This window comes from Vombatus ursinus, unplaced genomic scaffold (genome assembly GCF_900497805.2).
Source record: "Vombatus ursinus unplaced genomic scaffold, bare-nosed wombat genome assembly UNPS02000582.1, whole genome shotgun sequence".
Lineage (NCBI taxonomy): Eukaryota > Metazoa > Chordata > Mammalia > Diprotodontia > Vombatidae > Vombatus > Vombatus ursinus.
This window is the reverse complement of record NW_020940360.1, coordinates 12885262-12913035: the sequence shown is the minus strand read 5'-3', so window position 1 is coordinate 12913035 and position 27774 is coordinate 12885262. Positions and strand designations below refer to the sequence as shown.

The 27774-nt window shown below is 37.0% G+C and overlaps 1 protein-coding gene across 5 annotated transcripts in view; it reads right to left on the bottom strand.

Annotated features, from left to right (window-relative positions):
* Nucleotides 1–27774, bottom strand: part of ANKRD6 (ankyrin repeat domain 6) — a 278033-nt gene that overhangs the window by 84056 nt on the left and 166203 nt on the right. For 4 of the 5 annotated variants that reach the window (XM_027856743.1, XM_027856752.1, XM_027856760.1 and 1 more), the window contains exons 2-3: nucleotides 19865–19962; nucleotides 15403–15657 (exon numbers count right to left, since the gene is read on the bottom strand). In XM_027856743.1, the coding sequence (XP_027712544.1) occupies nucleotides 15403–15522 (120 nt within the window). In that variant the 5' untranslated portion in view covers nucleotides 15523–15657; nucleotides 19865–19962. The remainder of the gene's footprint in view (nucleotides 1–15402; nucleotides 15658–19864; nucleotides 19963–27774) is intronic. The other variant, XM_027856749.1, reaches the window with a different exon arrangement.

The window sequence follows — 27774 nt, the reverse complement described above, 5'->3', positions numbered from 1 at the left end:
CCACTTTTTTGTCAAAAATTTGACATAAAATCTATGATGACTATGTGGTGAAATATGGTAAAAATTGAAAAAAAAATTTACTGGTCATCTCCTGAAAGAAACCCCCAAATGAAAACTCTCAGTAATTTTATAGCCATAATCCAGAACTCCAAGGTCAAGGAAAATACTACAAGTAGCAAAAAAAGAAATACTTCAAATATCATGAAACCACAGTCAGGATCACACATGTTTTAACTGCTACCACAATAAAGGAACAGAGGGCTTGGAATATGCTATTTCAGAAGGCAAAGGATCTACAATTATAGCTAAGAATAACCTATCCAGAAAAACTAAGTATAATCCTATGGGGGGGGGAATGGATATTTAATGAAATAGAAGACTTTCAAGCATTCTTGATGACAGAGCTGAATAGAAAACTGACATTCAAACACAGGACTCAAGAGGAACAGAGAATGGTACACATGAGGAAGAAATACTCAAGAATTAAATAAGATTAAACTGTTCACATTCTAATAGGGGGAGGGGAAACATGCAATGGCTCAAAATTAGAGCTCTTAAGGAGTCTAATTAGACAAAGAGCCTGGGTATGATTCTATCACATTGGGAAAAAAAGAAAGGAATAGTGAGGAAGAGGAATGTATTGGGGGAAATGGAAGGGGAGAAGAAGAATGGGGAAAATCATCTCACATAAACAGAGCATACAAGGAAGAGTTTAAACCATGGAGGTGGCACTGAGGGCAACACTTGAACCTCATTCTCATTTGAACTTTTTCAGGGAGGGATGAATAAACATACACACACAGTTGAGTACAGAAATTCACTTTACACTACCAGGAAGTAGGAAGGAAAGAGGTTAAGAGAAAAAGAAGAAAGAAATAAGAAGGAAGGTGGATTAAGGAAGGTAGTGGTCAGAAGCAAAACAGACTCTTGAGGATGGGACAGGGTAAAAAAAAAGAGAGGAAAAGTAAAAGAGAATAGAATGAAGAGAAATACATAGTAATCACAACTGTAAATGGGAATGGGATGGATTCATCTATAAAACAGAAAAGGACAGCAGAATCCAATAGTATTTTTTTTTTACAAGAAATACAGTGGAAAAAGAAAGCTACACATAGAGTTAAAATACAGGATTAGAGCAGAATCTATTATATTTCAACTGAAATAAAAAAGGCAAGGGTGGCAATCATGATCTCAAAGCAAAAGCAAAAAGAGACCTAATTAAAAGAGATAAGCAGGGAAACTACATTTTGCCAAAAGATATCATAGACAATGAATTAATATCAATACTCAACATATATGTACCAAGTAGTATAATATCCAAATTCTTAAAGGAAAAGATAAATTAATTATAGGAGAAAATAGTAAAAATATATTAGTGGGGTATATATGCATGTATATGTGTATATATATGTGTGTACATATGTATGTATAGATCTACAGCTATATTTTTATTTTTAGGCAATTGGGGTTAAGTAACTTGCCCAAGGTCACACAACTAGTAAATGTCAAGTGTTTGGTCTGAGTCTGGATTTGAACTCAGGTCCTCCTGATTCAAGGCCGGTGCTCTATCCACTGAGCCACCTGGCTGCCCCCCTATATCTAAATATATCTATGCTTAATTGTAGCCTTCTGGGGGCAGGGAGGAAAGGGGGAAAAGAACAAAATAAAAAGTGTACAGCAAAGAACAAAAAAAAACTTACAAGGAAGCAAAGAAAAGATCAACACCTCTCAACACAACATGTAGTATTTATTATACAGGTTTTCTTGAAGTGGGAATTTATTGCTACATATTTTAAATCTTCCCCTATGTTCTGCTATGCACATAACATGTTTTTTCTTATTTTGTATTTAAGTTTCAATATTTAATTTTATAATGTTTCTTTTTCTCTTCTCTATTGTGTATTCAAGTTTTAGTATTTAAGTCTAAATTAGTGGGGGAACCTCAATTTACCCCTCAGACCTAGACCAACCACAAATAAACAAAGAAGTATAGGAGATGAATAAAATTTTAGAAAAGGTAGATATGATAGCCCTCTGGAAAATACTGAATGGGAATAGAAAAGAGTATGGCTAGTTCTTAGCTGTGCATGGCATCTTCACAAAAATTGGCCACGTATTAAGGCATGAAAATCTCACAAATAAATACAGAAAAGCAGAAATATTGAATGCATTTCTCTTCTGACCATAATGCAATAAAAATACATTCAATAAAGTATTTTTGAAGCATAGATTAAAAATTAATTATAAACAAAATAACCAAATCCTAAAGAATGAGTGGGTCAAAGGAAAAGAAATCGTAGAAACAATCAATAGTTTCATTAAAGATAATGACATAAGTGAGACAACAATCCAAAATTTGTAGGATGCAGCCAAAGAAGTACTTAATTTATATCTCTAAATGCTCACATAAACAAAAGAGAGAAAGAAATGATTGATGAATTGGGCATACAACTAAAAAGAAAACTAGAAAAACATCAAATTAAAAACCCCTAATTAAACACCAAAATAGAAATCCTGAAAATCAAAGAAGATTTATTAAATTGAAAGTAATAAAACCATTGAACAAATAAATAAAACTAGTAGTTGTTTAAAAAAACCCAATAAAATAGATAAATCATTGACTAATTTGATTTTTTAAAAAAGAAAGAAAACCAAATTACCAGTATCAAAAATGAAAAAGGTGAATTCATAGCCAATGAAGAGGAAATAAAAGCAATTATTAGAAGCTATTTTGCCCAACTATATGCTAATAAGGCTAATAACCCAAATGAAACAGATGAATATATATGTGTGTGTATATGTATATATGTATATATATGTATATATATATGCATATATATGTAATTGCCCAGATTAACAGAATAGGAAATAGAATACTTCAATTACCTTATCTTAGAAAAAGAAATGGAACAAGCTATAAATGAGCTCCCTAAGAGGGAAAAAAAAAAAAACAGGACCAGATGGATTTCCATGCAAATGCTACCAGACATTTTGAAAACAATTAATTCCAATACTGCATAAACTGTTTGCATAAACAGATAAAGAAAGAGTTCTACCAAATTCCTTCTATGACATAAATATGGTTTTAACACCTAAACCAGAAAGACTCAAAACAGAAAACAGCAAACTATAGAGCAATTTTCCCTAATGAATATTGATGCAAAAAATTCAACAAAATACTAGCAAGGAGATTATAGCAATTTATTACAAAGATCATACACTATAACCAGGTTGGATTTCTATTAGGGATACAGTATTGGTTCAATACTGTGAAAACTATAAGCATAATTGACCATATCAATAAAAAACAGCAAAAATTATGATTACTCCAATAGATACAGATAAAAACTTCTAACAAAATACAGCACCCACTTCTGTTAAAAACACTGGGAAGCACAAGAACAAATGGAGCTTTCTTTAAAACAGTAAATAGTATATCTCTAAAGCAAAGAGCAAGTATTGTTGGTAATGGGGATAAGCTAGAAGCCTTTCCGTTAAGATTAGGGGTGAAGCAAGGATTTCCATTATCACCGTTACTATTCAACATCATACTATTAGTAATAATACCTAACAATTATATAGCACTTGCTATGTGCCAAGAACTGTGCTAAATGCTTTACAATTATTATGTAATTTGATTCTTACAACAACCTAAGGAAGCAGGTGCTATTACTCTCCCTATTTTACAGATAAGGAGATTGAGGCAGGCAGAGGTTAAGTGATTTGCCGAGAGTCACACAGGTAGTAAGTGTGTTGAGGTCTGATTTGAACTTAGATCTTACTAACTACAGGCCTAGCCCTCTATCTACTGTACTTCCTAGTGGCTATACTGCTAACTAGAGCAAAAATATTTTTAAAAATTGAAGGAAAAAGCATAAGCAATGAGGAAACAAAACTATCATTCTTTTCAGAAGATATGATGGTCTACCTAAAGAACCCTAGAGAGTCAATTAAAACACTAATCAAAACAATTAACAACTTCAGCAAAGTTGCAAAATATAAAATAAACTCACACAAATCACCAGCATTTCTTTATACTACCAAGAAAATTCAGCAGGAAAGGATAGAGAAATACCACCTGAAATAATTACAGACAGTACATAATACTTGGGAGACTACCCACCAAGATACATGAAGGAATTATATGAAAACAGTTACAAAATACCCTTCACACAAATAAAGACAGATCAAAATAACTGAAGAAATATTAACTGTTCACATGAATGCTGAGCCAATATAATAAAAATGATAATACTACCTAAATTAATTTACTTATTCAGTGCCATACCAAGCTATCAAAGACTTACCTTATAAAGCTGGAAAAATATGACAAAATTCATCTGGAGGAACAAAAGGTCAAGAATATAAAGGGGGTCAATGGAAAAAACTGGGAAGGAATTGGGTCTAGCACTGCCAGATCTCAAATTATATACATTATAAAAGCTGTAGTCATAAAAGCAATCTGGTACTGGATAAGAAATAGAGAGACTGATCTGTGGAAAAGATTAGGTACACAATATGCAAAGCAAATGAACATAATAACCTAGTGAATGACAAACCCAATGATCCTAGCTATTGGGGCAAGAAGTCACTATTTGACAAAAACTGTTGTGAAAACTGGAAAACAGTCTGGCAGAAATTAAGCAAAGACCAGCCTCTCTCTCGGTATACCAAGATGAATACAAAAAGGGTACATGATTTAGACATATATGGTGACATCGTAAACAAATTGGTGGAGTAGGGAAGAAAATACCTGTCAGGTCTATGTATAGAGGAAAGTTCATGACCAAGTAAGAGAGAAAGAGTTACACAGGAGGTCAAATGGATAATTTTGTTTACATAAAATTAAAGAGATTTTGTACAGAAAAAAACCAATGCAGCTAAAATTGGAAGTAAAGCAACAAACTGGGAAAATATTTTTGCAGTAAGTTTCTCTGATAAAGGTCTCAATTCTAAACTATATAGGGAACTGGGTCAAATTTACAAAAATAAGAGCCATTCCCCAACTGATAAATGGTCAAAAGGTATGAATAGATATCTTCAGAGGAAGAAGTTGAAGCTATCAAGAGTCATAAGAAAATAGACTCTAAATAACTAATAATTAAAGAAGTACAAATTAAAACAACTGAGGTTCCACCTCATATCCATTAGATTGGCTAAAGCGACAAAAAAGGAAAATTACAAGGCCAGAAGGGGTGTGGGAAAACAGAAACACCAATGCCCTGTTGGTAGAGCTGTGAACTTGTGAACTAATCCGACCATTCTGGAAAGCAATTTTGAATTGAAAGGGTATTAAACTATAAAACGATCCATACCCTCTGACCTAGCAATACCACTACTAGGGCTATACCTCAAAGAGAATGACAAAAGAAGAAAAGCACCCATATGTATAAAAATATTTATAGCAGCTTGTTTTGTGATGGCAAGAATTTGGAAAGTAAGAGGATGCCAATCATCCAGGTAATGGTTGAACAAGTTATGATATTTGAGTATGATGAAATACTATTGTGCTATAAGAAATGATGAAGAGGATAGCTTAAGAGAAACCTGGAAAACCTGTATGAACTGATGCAAAGTGAAGACAGCAGAACCAGAAGAACAAGCTACATAGTAACAGTGATACTATAATCAGCTTAGAAAGACTTAGTAATAACTCTGATCAGTATAATGACCTACAACTCCCAAAGAACTCACGATGAAACATGTCCACCTACAGATAGAGAAGTGATGAACTCCAAGTGCAGACTGAAGCAAATTCAATTAAAAAAATCTTTTTCTTGCTTTTTTCCTCTTTCTTGAAGGGGCAGCGTGACTACTGTGGAAATCTGTTTTGCATAACTACACATATTTGGAGGTTTTGTTTTTCTTGCCTTCTCATTGGGTGAGAAAGGGGGTAGAGGAGGCTGAGAATTTAGAACTAAAAAAAAAAGAATCAAACTATATTTGTGCTATAAACAACAAATGAATGAATAAAATACATTATAAGTTACCTTCTTTTGGATTTGGATATTTGGATACAAATTTGGATATTTGGATTTGAAACATTTGGATACATAGGCACCATTTTTGGTCAATGAAAGATCTCACTGCACTCTTACTTTCAACACCAACTAAAACATTACAGAAATATGAAAGGTCCATATATAAAATTATTTTATACAGAGGTATATCTCAGTGTCTCCACCACCTTTGTAAGTAAAATGCCCATTTTATTTGAGTGAACGTAGAAGGAACAAAATGGTTTTTATACTTGTAATATTACTAAGTTCAAGGCCCTAATTCTAAAGCTTGTAGAGGCAACCAGTCTTTCCTGCCCATTTCTTAACACTTAGCAGCAAAATTCTCTAAATGTAGAGTTATGTAATAAATATTAGTTTCACGTTACTAAACATGAAGACAAAATCCAGTACATAACTCATGAATATTCCACTGTGGCTTATTGAAGGATTTATGTATTCGTAGTAGCTAAGCTATGCCTACCACAAAGCGTTCCATAATGTCTATTTTATAGCCCTACACACAATAATATAAATGTACATATACACAAATATATATGTACATACACATATCTATTATTTAGGACTTTCAAACTAGTAAATGCTATCTCCTTGCCTTTCACAGTGAATTGACGTTGCTTATTAGAATAATATCAAGGAAAAGTTCTAACTCCTTATAAAAAAATCTCTGCCATCCTTTCAACAAAAGAACATGCCTCAAGACCATTCCCTTGACAACGACAGTGGTCAGGTTATTTGGAGATATAAAAAACTCTGTTAGAAGTTTGGCTTCCACCCATACTGATGACTTATTTTGCCTAACCTATACAATCTATTGCTAGTCCCTATTCTGTCTTAACACTCCTAAACTGCTGTAGGGCTGTGGGTAATTTTTCATTGCCTTTTGGGTAACCTGAAATTTTGATTCTGTAAGAATGTAGGGAAGATATTTTTTGTTTCCAAAATTACAATGTCCGAGGGCAGCTAGGTGGCGCGACCCCCCCCTCCCTGTACTTGAAGCCTTCCCTGGATGCCCTTACCGAGAGTTCTCCCTCAAAACAAATTCACTATTATATATGCCATTTAAATACGCACACACTTTGGTAGATGATGGCATGTTAGCCCCTCAAGGGCAAGGACTCTTACTTCTGAATCCCTGGTACCTGATGAGTGCTTAATAAATGTTTATTGCTTTAGATCTTTCTTCTGCCCAAGGACTTTCAGTGGCCTTCTATTGCCTTTTAAAGTCCTTCAGAATCTGCCTTCGACCTGCATTTCCTACTTTTATTTCACATTATTACCTTCACGTACTCTGTGTTCTAGCTAAACTTACCATCTTGGTTACTCCATAGACCACATACCATTTTCGGCCTGCCTGTCTTTGCACAAGCTGTCCCCCTATGCCTGGAATGGTACTCCTGCCACTCCTCTACCTCTCTGGCCATGGCCTATAAGAAGCCTTTTCTGATTCTTCTTAATTGGTACTGCTTTTTTCAAATTAGGGTGTATATTCTTTTCTGTGTATATGTTATAGTTCCCCCTTTCCTCCCAATAGAATGTCCTTCAAGGGCGGAAACTATTCTTAGTTTTGTCTTTATAATTATGCCCAGAGCCTAGTTCAGAATTTTGTAGGCACTTGAGAAATACTTGTTGAATTGGATTAGAAGCTATTGAGTGAACTAGTACTAATAACAAAAAAAAAAATCATCTTCTGAAATCTTTAGGGATTTCATCATTCTGGGTAGCCAAATTTTCTAGATTGTTTAACCATTTTAGATAGAAATTTTTTGAAAATGTAAGTTTTTTAACTCTGTGATCTCTAAGGTCCTTTTTTTCAGCTTTAAAATGATATCATATATGTAACGACATAATTTAGTTTTGATGATTCTTTCTCAGTGAAATTTTTCTTCACAGAATAAGGAATATGGCCAGCAAAATAATGAAAGAAAAATCCTTGAAAATAAATTAATACGTAGAAATATTTAAAGGAGTTATGTCTCTAACTTTGTATATTTAGATGGTAGGAACTTTTATCTTCTGTATATTTGGCATGTTTAGAACATACTGAAATTAGTTGTCAGTGGTTCTCAAAATAACATCTAAAGTAGAATTGTTATTGATAACTTTTAAAGATATTCTTTTTGTAAAAAATTATACATAAGATAGACATTGAGCTGCAATGGAAATACAATTTCTGTTTCCCCATTAGCTAGTTTAATGTGATTTGGAGGATGTATAGTATAGCCCCAAAGGAAATTTAACAGCCATCTCTTCTGAGTGACATACACTAAGGACCATAACAGATGTGACATATTAAGTTACTACCTCAGTTCTTCCTCCACGTGGGGTTAGAGAAGTGACAACTTTGTTAAGTCAGGAGCACCAGAGTTCAAATCTGCCCTCAGATACTTGACACTTACTAGCTGCAACCCTGGGCAAGTCACTTAATCCCCATTATCTCACAAACAAACAAACAAACAAACAAACAAAATTACAATGTTCATTGCAGTTCCCTTAAAGTAGACTTTGTATGTTTTGTTTTTCCAATAGCAATAGACTTCTGCATCCTGAGAGCATTCTGGTCCTTTCCTCTCTATCCATAATTTAGCCAGTCACTTGCCCTAGATTTCCAGGGAACTAGAAAACTGAAACATCTTTGCCACGCTTCAAAGATGGTACCTTTTCTATAAATGAAGGAAAACCTGGTAAGTTATCTTTGATGCTGTCACCCCATCTCTGATGCTGCAACCCCCAATAGCCATTTGGGGAGTTAACCATTCCTCCCCCTACCAGCTCACCTAAGACCATAGCCCTTTCTTTGGTTCAGAAGCTGGCAGAAACTCAGGTTGAGACATAGACCTGAGGAACATCCTGTCTCATTTCCAGCCGTTCTAAGACCTCTGATGGTTTTAAATAATATCCTTCAATAAGCTTTATTAAGAATACATAATTTCTGAATGAAAGGCCTGTTACTTTATCCTCTGGGCAGGTAAGTTTATCACAAAATCATACATTTCAGAGGGCAATTAATAGTAATAGTATTATTTATTAATATTAATAATAGCATTTATATGGAGCTTTAAGGCTTGCAGGGCACCTTAAATACATTATCTTGATAGTTGCTATTATCACTCCCATTTTACAGATGAAAAAAATGAGGGTGAAAGAGATTAAGTGTCAGGCCCAGGGACACGCTATTAGCTATTGGCTATTTTCTTACCTATATTCATGTTATTTGCCCTAGTAGAACGTTGTTTTATTTTTGTTTTTATATCCCCAGTATCTAGCATAATGCTTGTCACATAGATGTTTTTAATGAATGTTTGCTGAAGTGACCTTGGGCAACATCCTTAATAAAATGAGTGGCTTTCACTAGCTAATCTCAAAAGTCCAGTTCAAAAAACTGTTCAAAAAGTTCAAAAGTTCAGCAAAGAAAAAGGAGGAATTGGTCAGATTTTCCTATTTATTTTACTTCCTACATTTAGAGGTAATTCAAATCCTACCTTGGGATTTGAATTCAAGTCTTCCAGACTTCAGGTCCAGCACTATATCTGCTATACCACTTAGCTGCCAACTATCTCTAAATGTAGGATGTAAAATGGATTAGAGAATCTGACCAATTCCCCCTTTTCAATTATTTCCTACAAACCTCTCTAAATAACCCCAATTCATTTGATAAGAGTAGTCTAGCAGTAAAATAACACATTGTCAGATGAATGGTGAGTCTAAGAAACATGGAATCTGATAGGACCCCCTGAGATACTTATCAATGGGGACACAATCCTTTGAGCCTGTAGAGTTCCTGGTTCTTCCATAGCCATTGGGAAGCACCAGCATTCATGTCATGGTTGCAAGACAAACTTTGGCAACAATAGATTTTGAGACTAGACTGCTTTTGTTTCCATGGAGCAAAACTTCTTCTGAAGTTTTTTAGTTAAAGTGTCATGTCATTATAGACCATGGACATTTCTTAGCCAAGGTATACATGGCTGAGCTCACAGACAGTCTTTTCTCAATTCACAATCAGCCTTTTGAGCAATTCAGCCTTGGAATATATTCAAAACCTTCAGCTGCCTCGAAAACTGGTGTCTTTAATCTGGTGGGGGAGGCCAACAATTGGTCAGTTCCTCATAATTAGTTTAAGAATGACACATTTTAAGTGACCTTGGGAAGTGACTATCATCTCAGGGTGGGAAGCATGCCCAGTTTAGATTTGAATGATGACCCTGAAAATGACCTTGTAAAGAAGTTGAAGGAACTACTACCATTATCTAATGGGGAGAAGTACTTTTGTCTTCTCGAAAAAAGTTAGTAAAAAACATCTGGAACTTTTAGCACGCAAACTATGTGGTTACCAGTGGACAGACTTCAAAGAAAACTATTGAGTTAACATGAAATTTAAAAGTGGATTACAATAAACTGTATTTAATAAATAAAGTGCTGGCTAATAAAATGATCACCCAGGACAAATACCCACCTGACTCTCAGCTTCATTTAATCAATCAGCAAGCATTTATAAAGTGTCTGTTATGTACCAGGCACTATGCTAGATTCTGAAATGAAGAGACATTTATTCCAAAAACTTAAAAAAAAACCCAAACCACACTTAGCTGGTTACCCTGTGTCTTTCTGGCCCACAATTTTTGATTCCTAATTTGAACATGAATACAGAATGAAAAATAACTGAATAAAAAGGCAATCCAGAATCAGATAGACTTAGTCAATCTGATCTTCCCTATGAATCTCACTCTTAAATTCAAGTCAAATCAATCAGGAACCAGTGTCTTATTCATTTCTCATCTTCTTGGCAATGCTTTTGACTTCTTGCCTTGAAAAGAGCCAGAAGTAGTTAATTCTACCTCTTATTGGTCAATGAGACATCAGAATGCAGACCAGTAGATGCAAAATAAAAATCTCTGGTCAGAGAAGAGACATGTCTCTTACAACAGGCTTCCAGAGCAGTGATTAAAAAACACTTGACTTAGCTTCTGATTCTTGAGACTTCACTCTTCCTATCCCACCCCGACCCACCAGGCTGCTACTTCCTGATCACCTTCATGACATCACACATCCCAGTGCACACAGCATTTCCAACACCACTGTGCATCTCTGCCTCTGGAAACAGTATTCAAATGAAAACTACCATTTTGGGCAAGAACACACTGAATCAATTGCTCCATTCACTATCCCCATGACTTCCCCGACCCCTATTAAAATATATATATATTTAAAAAAAAAAACCTCTTTGAGGTCTGGAATTATATTGTTTTTGGCATTTGCATCCTTTACAGATTCTTGAGTGATAGAGACCTGAGTTCAAATTTGACCTCAGACACTTACTAGCCATGTAACCAGGTAAACCATTTGCCCTCTCTCACTCTCAGTTTCCTCATCAGTAAAATGTGAATAATAATAGTACCTACCTTTCAGGGTCCTTGTGAGGATAAAATGAGATAACATATGTAAAGCACTTTGCAAACTTTAGAGTACTATGCAAATTCTAGCTGTTATTATTATTGTTGCTGTTATTGCTGTTGAGCTAGAAGTTGGTAAAATATTTATAGGATACCTAGTGTTATAAGGAAGAATATAGTATCCCTGTTCTTCATAAATGTGTGATTCATTTGGAAAGACAAAGCATATATACATCAAAGAGTTAAATAATAATGTAAGAGAATATGTTTTTGAGTAACAGTATGAGTGGCAGGAAAAATAGAAGGGGGCATCAGTGGAGGCTGGGCTATCAGGTAAAGTCTCATGGAATACTAGAGCTAGGTCCTAAAAAACGGACTGGGGATATGGGAAAGGGCATTCTAGACAGAAGGTACAATATGGCAAAGGCTTAGAGTTGGATTGAGCATGGATTGTCTGGGGGATAGTAAAAAGGCTAGCAAGTCTAAATGGTACAGAGAGCTCATGGGAGAATATACGAAATAAAGGAGAATAAATAGAATTTTTGCTAGACTGTAAAGCCCCCTTGAAGACTGGCCAGAATGAGAGGATTAGGATATCATCCACTAGAATACAGGTGTCAAACACAAATAGAAAAAGATGTCTACAAGAATCATATCGACTTAGAAAACCACAAATTAACATTATATATGTTGCACTATATTTTTGTTTATTTTGTTAAGCAGTTCCCAATGACAGTTTCATGTGGTTAGGGATGCAAAGCTTGAGATTTTTGCAGCAGCACGTGAGTTTGACACCTCTGCTGCAGAGAATAGGGAACTCCTGGAAGCTTCTGAGCAGTCTTCTAAGACTGAATCTAGATGCTCCCCCTGCCCCTAGGATTATGGGAACAGAAGCCTGGACTAGAAGTCAAGAGTCTATCTGAGTAGCTGTTTCAGTATTCTAAGAATAAAGTGTTGACAATATGAACTGGTGTGCTGGCAGTGAACAGGAATACAGAGAGGGAGGGAGAGGTGCAAGAGACATTTTGAAAAAAGAAAAAAATAAACCCTAGTGATTGGCCAGACCCCGGTTAAGGCCAGCCACCCCAGATGGTGTATCTGTATCATCTCATTTGTGTTGTCTCTCCCTGTTAGAATACGAGTTTCCTGAGGAAAGAAACTGCCTCTATTTTCTGTTTGTATTCCCACGGCTTAGCATTGTGTTTTACAAGAAGTAAGCTCTTAATAAATGCTTTAATTCAGTGGAGGAATCAAATAGGACCCAGAAGTAGTGGGCCTAAGTGATGGAAAGAAAAGTGGTAACATTAACAGACACAATAAATTGAAAAGGGGAATTAGTTTGGGGAAGGCTGAGTTTGACTTTGAAGATATTGAATCTAAGTTGATGGTAGGATATCTGTATGGAAAAGTCTTGTAAGCAATGCCAGTGAAGGTCTCTGGTGAGGCTTTCATATGTAGCTAAATAGATCAATCAATTGATAGATCGATTGATAGATAGCTTTCATATTTAGTTACATAGATAGATATCTACATAAGTAAATATCTATCTACACTACACGTGTAAATATATATTATATATTATAAATATATAATATATAATACATATTTACACGTGTAGTGTAGATCTATAAATATGTAGTGTATATATACATTATACACATGTAGTATAGATCTATAAATATGTAGTATATATATACACATATAGTATAGATAGATATCTACTTGTTTAGACATCTATCTATATACACATGTATATACATATATAATATATAAAGAATATACATGTTTGTTATTTTTAAAAAATGTCTGTTTAAGAACCTGGTTTGAAATTATGGGAAGGTCCTGAATGGTGAATGACTATTTATGAGCGGACGGTTAAATAAATTATGATGTTCAAATGTAATGGAACGCTATTGTGGCATAAGAAACAAAGAAACAATTTCAGAGAAACATGGGAAGACTAGTATGGACTGATTCAGATTACAACAAGCCAAACTAGAAGAATAATTCATACTGTAATAACAATATTGCAAAAATGAACAATTTTGAAGGACACATGAGGAGAAGCATAGAAACTTGTAAAAACAGGCAGATAACGAGATTAGGGTGTTTTAGATGAAGTAGTAGGGAAGACTGGAGAATGGAATAGTTTGAGGGATCATAGATTTAGAGTTGAAAGGTTCTTCAGAGGTCCCCTCAATCCCCTCATTTTACAGATGAGGAAACAAAAACTCAGAAAGGTTAAGTGACTTGCCTTGAATCACACAGCTGTCAAGTGTTAAGAGGAAGAATTTAAACCGAGGTTTTCCTTGGACAACGGCTAGCACTTAAAAACATTACTCCATGGTGCTGCTGCTTGGGAAAGGGGGGTTTTGGAGAGCTCTTTCTTACTTCTATTTGAAAGCTCATCCACCGAGTCATCTTCAAAAACTCCAACTGGGTAAAGTAAATGCTGGAATTTTATAGTTCTGAAAAAAGGATAAGGTGGAAAGATGGAGAGAGAATTGGGAGTCAGAGAGATCTGGTTCATGTTCAACTTTTATTTAGATTTTTCCTTTGCACTGAAATTCAGTTCAATCAGCAAGCATTAATTAAGCGCCTTTGAGATGGTGTAGTATATAGATAGTAAACCTTGAGGCCAGGAAGAGTTGAAAACTAGTCCTGCCTCTGACTCATGCTGTCTGTGTGACCCCAAATAAGTTCCCTGACCTCTTAGTGCACTAAGCAACTCTCTAAGGCTAAAAGTTGTAGAGAAAGGGTGGATATGCACTGGGAGGAGTTTCTTCACCTGGGGAGTTTCCGAGACCAATGAAATCAGAGGTCCAGTCCCCATCCCTGTTTCTAACTAGGTGCCTAGCACTATGTTAGGTACCAGAAGAGAACAAGAGGTGTACAAGGGACTGATCTTGCCCTTGGGGAGCTCACGATCACATCAAAGAGACAAGGCCTCCACACAGAAAACACTTAGATTAGATTGTGAGCTTTTCCTCATTAGATTGTGAACTCCTTAAGGGCAGGGATTATCTTCTGCCTCTATTTGTATCACAGTGCCTGGCACATAGTAGGTACTTAACAAATGTTTATTAATCGATTTACTGATTGGCTGTTACAAGGATGTTACAATCAGGCCTACAGTGGGTGCTGTAGACCAAGAGTAAAAGAACTTCAGAAAAGGAAGTGATCAAGATTTACCTTTTTGAAAATTACAGGGGTTTTCCCTCACCTTTTCTCAAAGTTCTAACAGTCCAGTCAGAAGATATTTGTCTACATATTTAAACCAGTCTCCCACTTAATTACATAATTTACCTTGAATTGCTTTTTAACAAATTGTCCTTTAGATACAGGGGTTCTTAACTTGACATCTGTGAACTTTAAAAAAGATATTTGTTGATAACTGTATTTCAATATAATTGATTTAATTTGTAATTCTATTTATTTTCTTTTATATATTAAAAAATACGACTCTGAGAAAGAGTTCCCAAGCTTCAAGACTGTCAAAGGGGTCCTTCACATAGACATACACCCACATACATACACACTCTTAATTTAGAATGAACTTTAATAAAATCAGGTCACTGAAAACCTCCCATGACTACTATTTTATCCATTGGTAGGGGGTAAGTGAAGACCTCCAAAACTGATATACATTTTAAAGTCGGTTAGCACATGGATTTTACACTATATACTTTTATGTTCAATTTTCTCTTGCCAGATACTGTTGTCTTGTAAAATGAACAGAGGGGGTTCATACTGATTTTAAAAATCCATGTGATTTTTAATGCATGCCAAATGTTAATTACAAATTACCTAATATGAAAGACAGAAAATAAAAGCACTTTGAATCCCCTCCTTTTTTCCCTCCCTTCCCCCACCAAAAAAAAAAGAAGCAGCAGCTTTTTTAAAGCTGTGAACCAAAAAGAACAGTCTTGCAGACAATAGTAAGACGTAGGCTGGTTCCCAGGGAATTTCTAAAGAGTTTTTCCTCTTGTTACCTTGGTAACGGCTACCTTGGCACCCTTGTTGATAAGCTGCACCACATTATCCGCTTGGCCTTTGTATGCAGCTATGAGAAGGCGTTCTGAAAGCACAGCGACCACATCCTGCTGGCTCATGAATTAGGAGAGAAAGGTTTTCGGACAAGTTTCCGTCAGTTCCAAACAAAGCCTGCGACCCAGGCTGCCCCCACAGACAGAGGTGTCTCCAACCTCATTGGAAGGTGAGTTTTATGACTATGCCATCTTCAGGACCTGTGGGTTACAAAACAAAATGGCCCTCAGTGTCATTCACCCCGTAGCCCGGTTCCGACTACTTTATTTCTTAGGAAAGGATCTTTCCCGACTGTTATTTGGTGGGGGCTGTGAGTAACTAGGAAAGGAATAAAGGATTAGGTCAGGCCATGCAAACTGGGTGGCTAAAGCAATGGACATGATGGAATTTCCAAAATGGGTGTCCTGAAAATGAACAATATCCTCTCTTTTCTTTCCTCTTTTAGAAACATTTTTCAACAGCATACATCCTTCATTGTATGGCATAAAAAGCATTGCATGTAGGATCAGAGGACTTTGGATTCAATTCCAGCTCTATTCACTCCCTGTGCAATCTTGGGCAGGTCACTTATCTTTTCTGGGCCTCAATTTCCTCATCTGTAAAATAAGGGGATTGGTTCAGATGACTTCTGAGGTTGCTTTCAGTTCTAAATCTCTGATGCCACAATCTAGGCCCTCATCAACTCTCATCTGGACAATTTCAATAGCCTCATATCATTGTTCTTCCTATTTAGTCTCTTCCCTTTTCAATCTGTCTTCCATATAGCTGCCAAACAGATGTTCCTAAATCCAAGGTCTAACAATGTCACTCCTCTGCTCAAAAAGCTTCACTGGCTCCTCAGTACTTTTAAGTCAAATTATCAACTCTGGCATTTAAAGCCCTCTAAAATCTGGCTCTAGTCTATCTTTTCAGGCTGATTCCATGCTATTCTCTGGCATTCACTATAACGTTACTGTTGTTCAGTCCTTTCAATCTTGTCTGACTCTTCATGACCCCATTTGGGGTTTTCTTGGTGAAGATACTGGAGTGGTTTGCCATTTCCTTCTCCAGTCTATTTTACAAATGAGGAAACTGAGGCAAACAGGGTTAAGTGACTTGCTCAGGGTCACACAGCTAATAAGTGTCTGAGGCCAGATTTGAACTCAGGAAGATGAGTCTTCCTGACTTCAGGCCAGCACTGAATCTACTGTGCCACCTGGCTGCCATTAATTCACTTACATATATGAGTCTAACTGGAGTGCTTGCTTTTCTCTATACACAGCATTCTATTTTCCTGTTTCCTTATCTTTTAATATAACATCTCCCCATGCCTGGAATGCTCTTTCCTCACCTTTGTCTCTTGGAACCCTATCTAACTTTAAAGTTTATTTCAAATGTCACCTCTTTCAAAAAGTCTATTCCTGATTTCCCCAGTTGTTAGTGTCTGTCTTGCCCCACCCACACATTTTGAGGGCTATATCCTGCATTTACTTCTCTGTGAACATCTGGTATTCCTTTGTAGAATGTAAGTTCCTTAAGGGCAGGTACTATCTCACTTTTGAATTTGAATCCCTAATACTTGGTGTGGTGCCTGGCACACAGTAGGCATAGAAATGCTTGACTGATCGAATAAGCCCATGACTATAGGATGTACTACCTTACATCTCTACTTTTGACTACCCACAGCCCAAACATGGATCCATGATGCTTCCTGGCTGAGATGCCATCTTTCTTTTGCCAAGAATATCTTCCAGTTTATTATACATGGCAGAACTGTTGGCGTTTTGCTGGTGTATTACCACCAAGCTCACCACACTCTCTCTTTTGTGTGTCATGCGCTTATTAGACTCTACACCACATTAACCAAAAAATGCCGTGAGTTACAAATTCTCTCCTGGGAGTTTTCTCTGAGGGCAATAGCCATTTCTGTCCTTTCACCTTTATTCTCCATCACTGTGTAAAGCGCAAATAGAGTACTGCACAGTTAGCTCCTGCAACAACATACCAGAGAGAAGCCCAGAGATAGAATTTTTTATTTAATAAGTTTTATAACAAGTTCATACTGAAAAGAATTTGGAGACCACCTTACCGCCAAAATGGAATTTCTATTTAGGCAAATGAAATATGCATGGTAATGTGACTTTACCAGTTGACAAGGGGGAGAAAAAAATCTTATTATAAACTACTTGCTGGGCACTGAGAAAGACAGCCTATCTCTGGGCAGCTAGAACCAGCAAGCCTTAGCTCCTCTTTCCACAAGCCTGCCAAAATAAACAGGATTTTACCACTAAGAACCAAATCTTTTTTGTTTTGTTTTTGTATTTTAACTCGGCTCTCTCAAGACTAGTACTATAACCAGTAAAGCAAACTCATAAGCTCATGTTTAGATGCCTCATTTCCCACATCACTAACCTTGTACATCTCATAGGATGCTAGATGGAAATTGATGCAAATTTCAGAGCCCAATCTAGCATTTGCTATCCTGTGGTCTAAATGCAGCCCTGAAGCTGAAAGCAGCCCTGACCCATAATTATAATAAAGCATCTAAAAATTAATTGTTTCATCAGATTGCTTAAGTGGATTAATTTTCTCCTTTAGGAAAGGAGTGGCAGTTTAGGGGAAAAGAATACCCAACGGACCAATCCATCATTGCTAGGATTGTAGAGCAGTTATAGTTTGTCTTTCAAAACAAACTTAAGAAATATATAAGTGAAAAAATAACTTAAAAGAAAAGTGATGTGTCTCAAAACACATGACCCTTCAACACTGAGGCAGTCAACAAGGGCTTACTCTGTGCCAAGTATCGTGTTTAGCACTGGAGATACTAAGAAAGACCAAAAAAAAAAAATCCAAGCAAACAAAAAAACTCAGTCTTGGCTCTCAAGTGCACATTCCAGTGGGGGAGTCTTCATTACACATTTTCATTTAGAGAGATCTGCACATCTTTTGCTATTTGGTTATTGTCAGTTTAACAACCATGCAATTCCATCACTATGTAGCCAATTCCAAAGTATAACTGATTCTTCAGTTGTTAAATGATCCAGTCCTCTTACTCTTCTGCTTCATCTGCAGCACAAAATATGAGTTGAGGTTATCAAGCAAAGGGAGAAAAAGGGAAATCTCAATAAATCCATCTGATTAAAACAAAGTTTTGAGAGTCTCTGTAGGTGACAGTTATCTATTCCCATTTTGGGCCGTAGGAGCACAAACTAGCTAGAGACGGTCCTCACAACAAAGTGATGAATGACTTATGCTTTTTCCTACTCTGTTTTTTCTATAATCCCAAGAAGGAAGCTCTCACTTTCAGAGTGAAATGCAAAGTGCGTAAGAACAATTCATTTGGAAATTATATCTAGAAATCCCTTTCCCTTCCACTAAAGTACATACTTTTTTCTTAAGGGATTGTTGAACTATTTGAAAGCATTCTTCCTTTTCCAAATACATGATGCAACTTCTGTCACATTTCATCAATTTGAAGCACACCCAGACAAATACATTAAGCCTCCCTTTAGGTTACATGATTACATCAGGTATTAAGAAAACCTATACTGGGCCCTAATGGCTAGAAATAATACAAGCGTAGATAGCCACAATACCGTAGGCGAGCCCTACACCCCCAAAATCTTTATCTTTTACTTGTATACTTGTGTGTACTTACTGTGGCCTATATGCATAAAAAGCTGGAATTGGAGTAAGGAAAACCTGAGTTTAAATGCTTTCTGTCTTAGGCACCAACTGCATGACCTGAGGCCAATTACTTAACCTTTACCTGCCTCAGTTTCCACATCTGAAAAACAGGGATAATAATAGTATATAACTTGCAAGGTTGTTGTGACGAGATATTATCTCAAATGAGATACAAAGTGCTTTGTAAAGCACCAAATAAATGCTAGCTGTTAATACTAAGATAAATATGCATAGCTATCATTAGTACATTCTTTGAAATGCACACTTGTTACAACTCCAAAGGACTTATGATGGAAAATGCTGTCCACATCCAGAAAAAGAACTATGGAGTCTGAATGCAGATCGAAGCATACTATTTGCTCTTTCTCTCTTTCTCTCTTTTTTTTTCCATTTTTGTTTGTTTCTTCTTTCTCGTGGTTTCTCCCATTGGTTCTAATTCTTCTTTACAACATGACTAATGTAAAAATATGTTTAATATGAATCTATATGGAAAGCCTATATCAAACTGCACACCATCTTGGGGTGGGGGTGGGGGGTGGGGAGAGGAGAGATGGGGAGAAAATTTGGAACTCAAAATCTTATGGAAGTGAATGTTGAAAACTAAAAATAAATAAATAAATAAATAAATAAAAGAAATGCACACTTGTTACACAGATATCATGAACCAGCTTGTACAAATACTGTGACCAGAGCTGAGAAGCCAACCCGGCATGTTTAGCTCTTAGGCGGAACAATATTCACCTGGTTTCTGGGGTTTCACTAATATGTTCACTGTGTTTTCAAGAGTCCATCCAAGTTAAGCAGCCACACCTAGCAACAGAGTGGTGCCCAGTCATCACCTGTAATAGATGGAATGATTGAACAGAGAAAAAGAGAGACACTCAATTCAGCTCAGCAGAGGCTACACAGCTCTGCCAAGCACTAAGATTATGATATAACTACACTTACAGGTATGACCTCAAACTACTTATATAGCCTCATTTTTTTCTAACAGAGGCTTTCCATATAAAAAGATGAATAACCTCTCAACCATCTCTTGCTGGAACAAGCCACGTCACTATTATTTTTTGTAAGTGACAAGAGGAACAATTGCCAGACATGTTAAAAGCAAAAATGTTAGTACTATTTATTGTTTTGTGTTTTAAAACCACTTTTAAACCCCCTAATTGCCAAGCCATCTTCCTGAGTCAAAGACCATGCCCCCCAGCTAACAGGCTGAGTCACAGTGCCAATGGAATTCTGGACCCTTTCCAGAGTTGGTGGCAAATTCAGGACTTGAATTCCAGATGCCTGGATCCTTGCTCAGTCCTACTGGAAAGAGCCCGGGTTTTCAAGAACCGAAGTTTGAATCCTGTCAGCTACTTAACACCTGTGTGACCTTGAGTCAGAGGCAACAGTGGCATGGCAGAGAGCGCTGGCCTCAGGCAGGAAGAATGAGTTTGAGTTCTCCATCAGGCGCAAACTGACTGGGTGACTCCAGACAAGTTCCTAAGCAACTCTTCAAAACTTTTAATTTGCATGGCAGATGCTGATCTTCTTTCCTAGCCTGTGCTCCTTAGGAAGTGCTTCCTATACAGTTGAAATACCAGCTCCATTAAAAAATATGACCTCCACTTCACTGAGTCTCAAGTATTTTTATTTACAAAATGAGGGGAATGACCTAAATCAGAGATGTCCAACCCAAGGCACACAACAAACCTTCCAAGAAAGGGCCAGAAGCAGATTAAAATGGAATTGAGAAATGTTAAACAAAATAAATAAAAATGCAGTGCCACGTGGATAATTTTAATTTGTGGTTTTCTAAGTCAATATGTAGCCTGTAGGGATCTGTTTCTCTTTGAATTTTACATCACTTTCCTAAGTGATATATGACTACCCCCCTCCTCCCATGCCTGGAAAGTTCTCCTTGGCCTCCTGGTTTCCTTCAAGAGTGGACTCAAATCCTACCTTCTGCAAGAGGCCTTTCCCAGTGTCTCCCCCTCCCCATCCCACTGCCAGTGCATTCCCTGTGAGAATTACTTCCCATTTATACTGCATATATCTTATATGTACATAGTTCTTTTCATGTTATCTCACATTAATATGTGAGTTTGGCAAGGTCTATGTTTTTACCTTTATATTCCCCAAGGGATGAACACAGTGTGTGCTGAATAGTAGGAGCAATGACCTGGAAAGTACTAGTATAAATTATGATAATCCAACCCGTACCACTTTCATGGTAAGAGATCTAAGCGCTATACACGTTCAGATTCAACCACTTCATTCTAAGGACAACCACCACCCAAAAAATGAGCTTATGAGTAGGTCGATGGAAAGGAAGGAAAAGCCCTTTTAAATTTTACTACATTTGACCCATCACTTCTATGCCCACAGTCTCATGTAGGACTGAAGTAGTAGTACCACAGAATTAGTGGTACGATTCTCTCTCTTCAGGAATTTTAGAATATTTCCCTACCTATCCTGCAAAACAGCAGTCCTCAACTTTTTCTCATAATATTCTTGGCTCCTAATCTGCAACTTCTCAACTGGGGTGAGTGGGGAGAAAGGGAAAGAAGTATTATAACAATTTGTGAACTTGGATAAGGGAGAGTTGGCCTCGGTGCCCAAACCTTCCCACACATCACTGGTAATGCTAGAGGCAAAGGATGAAGAAAATATTACATAGCTGGAAGCTGCTATCACCACAACCTTTCTCCCCACTCTTCCTCCCTTTTGAAATAATAGTGAATAAAGCAGGGGGAAGAAGAAATAGGAAAGGAAGAGAAAATAGGAAGGGAGGGAGTGGTAGTGTGACACACTGGATGGAATTTAACTATTTCTCCTTGATATTGGGGCATTCCCTTCCCCCCTCTTCTAATCTACTATAGCTTACTCCTTTAAATTTTAGGTATTTATTAGTTGCCTACTACGTGCACAGCATGTCTTTGTGAAAGTATAATTATCAGTAAAGATTTTTTTTTTAAATCGATCCTTTCTTGCCAGTAATTTCTTTTGCCCAAGTCACTTTTCAACATGTTGCTCACTTCACAGTGTCTGGGAATGAAACCTTAAATGTGAACATGCTCTCAGCTCATCAGGCAATAACATGCGTATATGTGCATCCGTTCCCAAGGGTGTATAGGAGGCAGGGGAAATCAGGCAGGAGACTTGGAAGACTTTTCTTCCTTCTTCCATTATAATAAAGATTGTCCTCTCTTCCTCCCACCCACTACTCATTATCATTGCTGCTCAATTTGTACCCACTCTTTTGGCACCCTCCCTAGTTACATTACTTATATGCGCAAAGGAGGGTCACCTAGTTCTAACCGGCAGCAGTGTGATCTGTTTTCTCTTTAAATGAACAGCCATAGAGGTCTGTGGAGACTGTCTTTGTCTCCTTCTGAGAGTTTTACAGCTAGTCTCTGAGGACCCAATATTTAGAAGCAGCTATATGTAAGAGGACCCAATATTTAGAAGCAGCTACATGTAATCTCCTGAAAGATGTTTCAGAAGACGCATGCAAACAAAAACGGCAAAAATCCTGAGACATTATGCATGCTACAATCACAAACATTCATTTATTATCCAGTAAAAGGTGGCTAGATACCACCACCAGTTAATGAAAACTACAGCTTTCCACCTGCTGCTACAAGCTCTGTGTAAAGATGGATGATACTTACTTTCTGGGGGTCCTTTCCCCCTCTCTACATCTTGCTCTCTTTTCCCTGATTACTGCAGTAAATTCTTTCCTGGAGAGATCATTATCCTCCTCAGATTGTCATGCTCGGTGGGTCCAGAGTGATTTATGTTGGAGTGCTTGCTGCTTGTTCCCTATCCCACATTTAGCCTCTTTTGCTAGCTGATTAACACACATCTAAAAGTACATGAAGATCTCCATTAGCCTTGAGATGTTTTGTGGCTTCCTAGTGCACTCTCCACATCTTCTGAAGTCTGGGATCTCTTGACATTTGTTGAGCTGTACCCGTTCTCCAGCACCCGTCACATAAGACCTGTAACATTCTTTTCACTGGCTGGATTAATTCACAATTCAGCAGGATGCACTTGAAGGAAGCCCAGCTGACCGACAGACCAAGTTTTCATTCCTCTGGTGGTAATACATGGGTGTGGAGAGGTGTGTATGTGTCTGTGTGAAGGAGAGTCAATAAGGGGGTCGAAAAACTGTAGTGAATCATCCTCATGAAAACACTTTGGGAGGAAAAAAAACCTACGACTGCTTATCCACACAACAGATACACAGAAACTCCACCCTCCACAGCTGGGAGTTAACAGCAAAGTGACTGCACCAACGCAGGCAGACAACACTCTGACCATGCAGCACTTCTCAGACATTTGTAATCCACAGTTTGCCTCTAGAAAATCTTCTCTAGATGATTTCCATTTGGAGGTGGGCTGAAAAGGAAAGGGACTGAGGCTGGAAATATCACTACTGCCATTCAGTCTTTGTAAATGTTAAATAAAGCCAATTTCACTGGCACTAACACCCAAGGTCTAGCACTGAGTTTCCAATTACCTTAGACGGAAGCATCAGAAAATGAATTTTTCAGATAAAAAAAAATCATAGCAAGTGACAGGATAGCTAGCTCAGCTCAAATAGATTTCCCCCACATTTTCTTCTAATTCAATTCAAATCAGTTCAGTGCAATCCAACAGATCATTTATTGGATGCCTACCAAGTACCAGTCCCTGTGCTAGGCATTGGAAATACCAAATACAAAAACTAAATAGTCCCTAACTCAAGGAGTTTCCGTTATATTGGGTGGGAAACAACATACAAAAAGAAAATTTAATATATAACAGCTAATTTCCAGGTGGAGGGTACCACTTTGGAGGGCAGGGAAGGGAGGGAACAGAAGATTGCACATAGGAGGAGGAGGTTGAGCTGAGCTTTCCCCCCCCCCAATTTTTTAACATTTTTATTTAAAGTTTTGAGTTTCAAATTCTATCCCTCCCCCACCCCCTCCCTGAGATGGTAGGCAATAAAATATAGGTTATACATGTGCAATTATGTAAAACATTTCCATATTAGTCATTTTTTATAAGAACACTTAAAAAAAAGGAAAAAATTAAAGAAAAAGTGAAAAAGAGCATGCTTCAGTCTGTATTCAAACAATATCAGTTCTTTCTCTGGAGGCAGATAATATGTTTCATCATTAGTCCTTTGGGATTGTCTCAGACCATTGTATTGCTGAGATTAGCTAAGTCATTCACAGTTCTTCATCAAACAATATTGCTGTCACTGTGTACAACATTCTCCTGGTTCTATTCACTTCACTATGCATCAGTTCATGTATGTCTTTCCAGGTTTTTCTGAAACCATCCTGCTTGTCATTTCTTATGGCACAATAATATTCCATTACTATCATATACCACAGCTTGTTTAGCCATTCCTCAACTTATGGGCATCCCTTTGATTTCCAATTCTTAGCCACCACAAAAAGAGCTGCTATAAATATTTTTGTACAATAGGCCCTTTCCTCTTTTTCTGAATGTCTTTGAGATATAAACCTAGCAGTGGTTTATCCTAGCTGGATCAAAGAGCATGCAGTTTTATAGCCTTTTGGGCATAGTTCCAAACTGGATCAGTTCACAACTCCATCAACAATTTGTTAGTGTCCCAGTTTCCCCATATTCCCTCTAACACCCAACATTTCCCTTTTTTTGTCATTTTCGCCACTGTTGATAGGTGTGAGGTGGTACTTCAGCATTGTTTGAATTTGCATTTCTCTGATCAATAGTGATTTAGAGCATTTTTTCACATGAGTATAGATAGGTTTGATTTCTCTGTATGAAAACTGTCTGTTCATATCCTTTGACCATTTATCAATTGAGGAATGACTTGTATTTTTATAAATTTGACTCGTTTCTCTATATATGTGAGAAATGAGGCCTTTATCAGATACTTGTTGCAAATTTTTTCCTGATTTTATGTTTTCTGTATAATTTTGGTTTCATTTATTTTGTGCAAAAACTTTTTAATTTTAAATAATCAAAATTATTTATTTTACATTTTGTAATGCTCTCTATATCTTCTTGAGCTGAGCTTTGAAGGAAGAAATTCTATGAAGTGAAGGTGAAGAAGAAGTACATTCCAGGCATGGGGCACAATGTATGCAAAGGTACACAGATGGGAAATCAAATGTTGTATATGAAAAATAACAAGAAAGCCAGTTTTACCCCAACATCAGATTAGCAGCTATAATATAATCAGAAGATAACCTGACAATCCTGATAAGAAAAATCTGCTAAGGACCTACTATGTGCTCTCTTCTTTCCTTAGCCCAGCAAATCACTTTAGTTTTTCTGAATGTAAAATATGGCACTAAGTTCAGATTCTGCCATAGGAATTATATTCATTCCATCAGTTGGCTTGCTACTAACCAGAAAGCAAGCTGGAATACCTGGCTGGGTGGATATTAGGGAATCTGGCCACCACTGATGGAATAAGTTCTCTTACAGAAATATAACCACAAACCTAAGTGGGTTTTGAATTCTTTTTTTTTTCCTTACCAGGTCACCTTGCTCTCTTCCTTTCACAAATCTGACTTGGACATTCCTTTCTTTTGAGAAGATTTGCCCCTATATCCACGGAGCATAAACATACTTTGTGTTGTCCAGTCATATTCAGTCGTGTTTGACTCTTTGTGACCCCATTTGGGGTTTTCTTGGCAAAGATACAGGAGTGGTTTGTCATTTCCTTTTCCAGTTCATTTTACGGATGAGGAAATGGAGGTAAAAAGGGTTAAGTGACTTGCCCGGGGTCACAAAGCTAGTAAGTATCTGAGGTCACATTTGAACTCAGATCTTTCTGACTCAAGGGCTAGTTCTCTATCCATTGTGCCACCTAGGATCTTATAATCACACTATTCTCAGTGTAAAGCCTCAGAATGGAAGTCAGACAACCTAGATTCTAGTCCCAGTTCTGCCACTAACTGTATGAACTTGTACAATTCACTTAACCTCTGAGGGCTTCAGCTTTCTTATCTGTAAAATGGGATGAGAGGCTGGACTAGATGATCTCTAAGTACCTTCTACCTTTGAAATAGGAAAACACATGGATGAAATCACAGAAGCCCTAATGTAAGAAACAAGACATTCATTTGATCTTTGACAAAATTAACCTCCTTTCCAGATGACTATAGTTGTTTCATCTGAAAATAATAACAATAATAATAACTAGTATTTATATAGCACTTTAAGGTTTACAAAGTACTTTACAAATATTATCTCCTTTTACCTTCACAGTAGCACTGAAGAATGGATACTATTACTATCCTCGTTTTATAGATGAGGAAATTAAAGGTCACATAGTTAAACTCTGGTCCTACCGTGAGTCCAGGTCCAGTGTTCTTATCCACTGTTCTACCTAGCTGCTTCTCCTCTCATTTCATTGGATAGATAGTTCCAGCCAGCCCTTACAACCACAGAAACAAGAGCAACCAGAAAGTGGTCTCTAAATTTCAGATCCCTAAAAACTTGCCAGCATTACAGGGCTCTTTGATGACATTTTTGATTGTTTTAAACAAAAGCTGGGTAGCACAGCTAGGGAAAAGTTACTTGAAAATTCTAATCCCTTTAGTTTGCTGCAAATGACCAAGAACCAAATTCACTTAAAAACATTTATTAAGTATCTACTATATTCAAGGTTCTGAATAAAACCAAAAAAAAAAACTCAAAGACAGTCTTATCTTCACGAAACTTCCATTCTATTAGGAAGGAAATGGAAATAGAGAATCTATCCAGAGAATATATGCAGATAAGTATAGTACAAAGTAGGGTATGATGGTGGTAAAAGAGAAAGCCATATAAAGTACTCTAAGGCAATGAGAATATGGAGACAGCACTTTTAACCATGGAGATATCAAGGAAGGCTTCACATCTGAGCTCAGCCTTGAAGGAAGAAAAAGATTCTAAATAGTGAGATGAGGAGGTAGCACATTTCAAGGATGAGGGTACAAATGTACAGAGGTAGAACACGGCATGGTGAAGTTGGGGTACAGCTAGTAGTAGTCTAGTATAGCTAGAACATAAAATGGATAAGTGGAAAAGAAGGTTATAAAGGTAAGCTGAAAACAGATTATGGGCTTTAAATACCAGCTGTTCTAATAGTCTTGTCAATAAAGGTCTGAATTAGGTGTCGGGAGCTTGAACAGTAATGGTCTCAGAAAAGGGATGCTCTCCAAAGATATTGCAGAGTTACAATTGATAGGATTTAGAATTATGGATTTAGAGTTTAAAAGATCCATACGGAAAACCTCATCCAGCCCCCCTCATTTTACAAAGGAAGAAACTGAGGTAGGTAATGTGATAACCTGACTCACCTAAGGTTAAGTATGAAATGGCTAAACTCGGATTTATAAGCAAGTCTTCCAACTCCAAATTCAGCATTGTTTCGGTTTTTCTACATTTGCAATGGTTGGACATATGTGAGTGTTTGCATTAAAGTCAGAGTTTAAAAGGACAGCATGTCCAGTGGTTTCATGTGAGGGATTGCTGAACTTTGTTTAGTTGGAATAGAAGCTCATGAGTCAGAGTTACAGAAGGAAAAAGAATAGTAAAATCAACAGGGGCTAGTTAATAGATGGCTTTAAGGTCTGAAATCTGGAGTTTTAGTTGGATCTTCAAGGCAATTGCTAGGAGTCAATACAAGCTTC